At 33.5% G+C, this 5,996-nt stretch overlaps 1 protein-coding gene across 1 annotated transcript; it reads left to right on the top strand.

Annotated features, from left to right (window-relative positions):
• Nucleotides 1-285: 285 nt before the first annotated feature.
• On the top strand, nucleotides 286-3,786 carry BLOS1 (GCN5L1 family protein). The gene is made up of 2 exons (XM_085708649.1): nucleotides 286-994; nucleotides 3,415-3,786. Exons 1-2 carry the CDS (start codon nucleotides 677-679, stop codon nucleotides 3,502-3,504), a joined length of 408 nt encoding a protein of 135 aa, XP_085564775.1. The 5' UTR covers nucleotides 286-676; the 3' UTR covers nucleotides 3,505-3,786.
• Nucleotides 3,787-5,996: the final 2,210 nt, after the last annotated feature.

Genomic DNA, 5,996 nt, shown 5'->3' with positions numbered 1-5,996 from the left:
ACGCTGGCACACTCCAACAATTTTTTATTTTATTTTGTAAATTACCCCAATCGTTGATACTCCCGTTGGCGGTCAATTGTTGTATGTTGGAGGTGCTCTTAGATCATTGGCCGCACCTTAAAGTTTTAAATAATTGGTCTCGTAAAATGTCACATTATTGTATTTGTATTTACAAAACTTTAATAAAATAATGGAGAGGATTTTGACTCTTTTAAACTTGTGTCGAGTCTTGGCTAACTACCGCATCTTTACCATTTTGTACTTGGATTGAGTACCACTCCACTTGTACTCATATTAATGTCATTATTCTTACAAGAAATAATGGTGTTTGGTTAGGATTTTTAATTTTCTAAAAAAAAATTGAAATTCTCCTTCCCGTTATTTTTATAAGATTTTCTATAAAAAGAAATTATTAAGAAAAATCGTTGAAATAATAAATTTTTCTCAAATAGTATACTATGACTAAATTACCATTTATCTGTCCTCGTGAGCTTAATTCAGTTGACATGATTTAGGTCCAAATCCCGACCATCACAGAAAAAAAAAAATATCATTTATGTATAAATATATTTAATGTTAATTTTTTATAATTTAAGACAAATTGACAGTAGTAATAAATGTTGTACTTGAACTTAGATACTCTGTTTGGAGAATACACAAAAACAAAAACAAGTGAATGGAAGAACGCGATGTTAACACACGCGCAGAATCAAAGGGATTGGAAGATTCATTACAAAACCTAATTCACATTCATCATCACAAATCTCTCATTCTTACCAATCAAACCGAAAAAGCGAAGAAAGATGCAATAAGAAAAGCAGAACGCGTTTCGGATCTGTTAGTGGAAGCAGTGAATGGTGGTGTTCAAGATTCGTTTATTTATCAGAAGAGAATTGAGCTTGAAATTCGTGCTCTTGCTGTTACTATTTCGAGATTTGTGAAACAAACGGATCAGTGGCTTAATGCTACTCATTCTCTTAACACTGCTCTCAAGGTAACAAATTGCTTTCATTTTTGTGTATTTTGTGATTTTTTCGTTGTTTTCTTAATTGCATTCATTATTGTGTTCAAAGCTCTGCTTTGTGAAAAATAGCGAATAACTGATAAGTTAGTTTATAGCGGATGAGCTTATAGAGGAGAGTTTATTAGCGAATAAGCTAGCTGATTGAATTTGTAGTGTTTGGTAAAATTAACAGTTCAATTTTCTAAAGATTCATTTTTTTAGTTAATGATAAGCTATGCGCTACTTGAATTAGCTTATCAAAAACCGCTATAAGCTGCTGATAAACGATTACAAAACGGGTCTGTTTTAGTCGAATCTGCTTACAGGACATAAGCTATAAACTCAAAAACATGTCTTACCAAACAGACTCCAAAACCGACTTGTTAAGTAACATATGACTTTCAAGTTTCAACTTACATAGCCCTTCACGTCTACAACTGGATGTTTGGGAGCGTGAACCGAGTAGTTCAATAGGCGTCGTACTATCTTAAAATTTTGTATAGCATCCGAATATAAATTTTTAGAATATTATACACAATATTTCAATTTGATACATAAATTTCATAAAATAACCGAGTTGAATAAAAGGGGAAATTATTTACTTGCTTCAACAAAATTGCAAGGTACAATTTTGCGATTCTAGAAATTTATATCAGGATGTTATATTTTGGTTGGGTGTAACTCAACTCTACATAACTGACATGTAAAGTGAGGGACATATCTCTTTTATAAACATATTTTCAGGTCATATCATATCTCATTCAATGTAAAATTCTCAACAGATTTCAATAATGTTCTAAAATAGTAGTTGTGTGGATCTAATGTATTGGTCTAGTCTAAGCAAGGTTTTTTTTTAGAGGTTCCGATAACGATCATAGTTCAATCCTTGATATTGCAGAAGATCAAGATTAAATGCACTTGACGTAGGCTCGATCACGATTATGGCGACATCAAAAACCATGACGTCGTAGCCGAGATTAGGATTGCAAACCTTTTTTTAAAACCCTGAATGTAAGTGTGTTAGGTCCGAGAATGTGTAAAGAGATATTCTTCAATGAGAAATCCCTAGCTAAATTCTCTCTCTCCAAAATAAGATTAAACCATCAACTTTGCCTCTAAATTATCACTCTCTCTTCAATTTAGTCACTAGTAGTTCCTAAAGCATATATTCCTCAATTTAGTCCATGCTATTAAGAAGTCAGATAATAAATTGACGGAATTCATATACTTTAGGAACTGACTTGAAGAGAAAGTAATAGTTTATGGACTAAATTGATGGTTTATTCCAAAAATAAATTCCCCGAGGAGGTTTTCTACTGCCGTTGCTTTGTTGGCCTCAAATATGATTGCTTTTGTTAGCAGTATAAATGTGAATTTCATCTAGAAAGATGGTTGCGTGGATCAAAAGAAAATGTCACAAAAACAATTTTGGTTATGATTTTCAGAATGCTCAGAACGTTGGTCTTCTAAAATGTATAGCCCAATTTAATAATCCACTACCAATTGGAACACTATACTGATGTTGATCTGACATAAGCGGCTTCTTCTTATGTGGGGGATCCACATGACTCTCCATCCTTTTGGAATCTATGGGCTCGAGAGACCGTGTTGCTACTATCGCGGTCACAATCCTTTATATTGTGGAATCATTGGCGCAGTCACAAAAAAACCATGATGTTGCAGCCAAGATCACGATCACGATCACAAACCTTTTTCTAAAGCCCCGAATGGAAGTATGTTATGTCCGAGAGAATGTGTAGAGAGATATTCTTTAGTAAGATATCCATTGTTAGATTCCTTCTCCAAAAAAAATTGGTTGTGATGGTTGTCATGCCATTTTTGGGTTATTGGTGAATTTGATTTGTAAATGTTTATTCTTGTGGTTTGTTCCAAATTATGGTGCACAATAAAGCATTGACTTATATGCCTGCTTTCTTGAGTTGATTGAGTCGATAAATAAGACGTTTCTTCTCTTCAAATATTCATTGTGCTTTATATTGATATTCACAATTTTGTTCGTCTCTTCTCTGACATAAGCAAAACTAAATTTGTTTTAGTTCTATTCCTTGTACATGTTCATGTTAATGTGCTTAAGGTCGTTAAAGATTCAAGGATGATGCAGGAGTTTGGTTGTTGAAATAGGCATCAATCTTGTGGCACACTTACACTGATAAATGGTTTATTATCAAGAATTCTTTATTTTAGAGATTGCTTGTGCACAATCATATGAGCAATAATAAAGACGGAGATAGGAGAATATTAATTTCTAGTGTCTTTTATTGAATTTTGTATATACTATTATAATCTGTATTAGTCAAGTTAGGAATGTGCAGACTTTCTTAACTTATTATTTAATCATTTATATTACAAAATGTGCTTAACTTTGTGTAAAATTTTGTTTGAACTCACAGGAAATTGGAGACTTTGAGAATTGGATGAAGATCATGGAATACGATTTTAAAAGTATCAATGCAGCTATACACAATATTCACCAAGAGTGATCTTGCAGGTTGCAACATGTTTTCATGCAATTCATCATGTTATTCTAATCCCTTTCCATTCATTTTTCTATTCTAGGCATAATTCCCAACATCATGTAAAATTTTATTAGATAAAGGCTTGTTTCTCAACAAAATAAGTGGGTTAGAAATGAAGTAGCCTTGTATCTTTATTCTGAATGTAAATTATATTTTGTAAATGATGAATATGATTGGCATCTGATAATGTAGCACTGGTTGTTGATTTGGTTTAAGTATATTTGACAAATCATGGTTCATATCTAATCTGTGATTGTGATAAAGTAAATATTTATTAGTGATTAGTTTTGGCACCATTTCAATGGCAATGTTCTGTATATTCTCTGATGCGGAAATAATGAAGCCGAATGAATTTCAGCCTCTAGGTGTTGAAGTGACATGATATGATACGAGCTCTCAAACTTAGAGAAGTTCCCTAGGCCAAACTGACTTACAACTTTGTTTGGCAGGGAAGCTACATGGCTGGTTAGTGAACACAATTCAGAAGCCCTTTGGTGAAATGTCATCGTTGTGTGTTGCTGAGTTGCCTTTATCTCATGACTCGAGCAAGTTGGCATTAATCCACACGAGTCCATCCGACTTTGCTTAGAAATGTGTTCGTACAATCAACTTGATTTTTTTCTATAGAAACATCAACCTGTTAACTTGCCATTTGCGAGTTTGACAGCAATGGTATTTGGTCATCTGACATCTACGAAGTATCAACACGGGCACAACACAAACACGTTACTCTGTATTGCATCAAGTTACTCAAAGCATATGGTTTGCATCATGCCAATTATATGATTGTCCTGACCAATGCTAGTCCTTCGAAGTTTGTCTTTCAAGTTTCAACCACTTTTAGACCTCGTCTGACCTTCAGTGTGAGTGATAGTTCTCAAATTAAAATCTGGGAGGGTATTTATTTAGGAACTTTTTTCTCTTTGCATGGATGTTCTCATCTTTTTATTTTTTACAGTCTACTTTACATAATATCCTTGTGTGCCAGTTTCATCATTTTTGTTTAGTTCCTCTTCAAAGATAGAACGTTCTTTGATGTTCTATCTATGCAGAGTCCTTTGATGTTTTTTGTCCTACTTACTTATTTTTTTATGTGGATTAATGACAGTTATTAACCTCATGGAGTTGCTGATATGGTTGGTCATGTTGAAATAGTATATAGAAAGAGTCTAACAACTCAAATTCTATATATGTTGTGTAATTTTACTGCTCCCCACCCATTGCGTGATCTCACAAAAACCTTGCCAAAACTAAATTCTCTGCATGGGATTTCTTTTGTCATTCTTTCTTCACTGTGCTCCAATTTCAAGAGAGAAGAAATAATTTGATGAGGAAAGTGAACAGTTAATAATACTGATTCATATTCGATAGGTAACCCAGCATTATCAATCATGCATCACATAATTAACAGATTGTTTAGAATTCTGATATGCTACATTGCTATAGTGCCACTATAACCGTTATTTGACAAAAGTTTGTACTAAATAGTGAATCGCAAAACAATAGCAATTTTTTCAAAATCCGCTATGCTAGAGCGTTCTAGTGCTGCTATAGCTGCTAATTGAGAACACTGAGCTAACCATACCCTCACTATGAAAACAACTGAGGCAGTCCTTATCATATCACATTTCAATGTTATGTTATGCTTTTGATCTTCCAATTGGCATGAAATACTAACACTACATAAACTTCTTCCAATGTTTTGCAATCACCTTGTATATCTTTGGTTGTCCTATAAGTTGCTCAAAAAAAAAAATTGTTCAAATAACATTGCCTCTTTACTTAACTTTGCGTAAACTTTAGTTTGAACTCATAGGAAATTGAAGCCTTTGAGAATTGGATGAAGATCATGGAATAGGATTTCAAAATTATCACTGCAGCTATACAATATATTCAGTAAGACTGATCTTGCAGGTTGCAGCATGTTTTCATACAAGTCATGGTGTAATTCTAATCACATTCCATTCATTTTTCAATTCTAGGCACAATTCCTGATATCATGTAATGTTTTATTAGACAAGGGTTTGTTTCTCAACTAAAATATGTACCTTAAAGAAGAAACAACCATGTATCAAGATTCATGAATAATGGTGTGGAAAATGGAGAGGTTACAGCTTTGTTTTGCAGGGAAATTTTAACTCATTAGTGAACAAAAATGCAGAAGCTCTTTGATGAAACAACACTGTTGTGTTTCGCTGAATCGACCTTACCTCACGATTTGAGCAAGTTTGCACAAGGCCAGATGATTTCCGCCGACTTTGTTTAGAAAAGAGTTTTATGAGATTCAATTTGATTTTCCTTCCTTGAAACATAAACTTGTTACGATTCATGATTTTGACAACAATGATGGTTATTTGGCAACCAAAAGTATTGATTGGGCAGTGGCTTTGGCATTTTTCATTGCTGTGTATCTCTGTAGGGCACCATATTACTCAAAGTATGTATCATTTGCATCA

This window comes from Medicago sativa, chromosome 5 (genome assembly GCF_051527215.1).
Source record: "Medicago sativa cultivar Bolivia chromosome 5, Bolivia_mono, whole genome shotgun sequence".
Lineage (NCBI taxonomy): Eukaryota > Viridiplantae > Streptophyta > Magnoliopsida > Fabales > Fabaceae > Medicago > Medicago sativa.
Note: the sequence above shows the minus strand (reverse complement) of the source record. Positions and strands in the feature narration are given on the sequence as shown.

What these genes read in the sequence shown, in the direction of transcription:
- BLOS1 (XM_085708649.1), top strand. Translation starts at nt 677, where the DNA reads ATGGAAGAACGCGATGTTAACACACGCGCAGAATCAAAGGGATTGGAA. An exon ending in CTCTTAACACTGCTCTCAAG is followed by an intron (nt 995 to 3,414) that starts GTAACAAATTGC and finishes TTGAACTCACAG; the next exon opens with GAAATTGGAGACTTTGAGAA.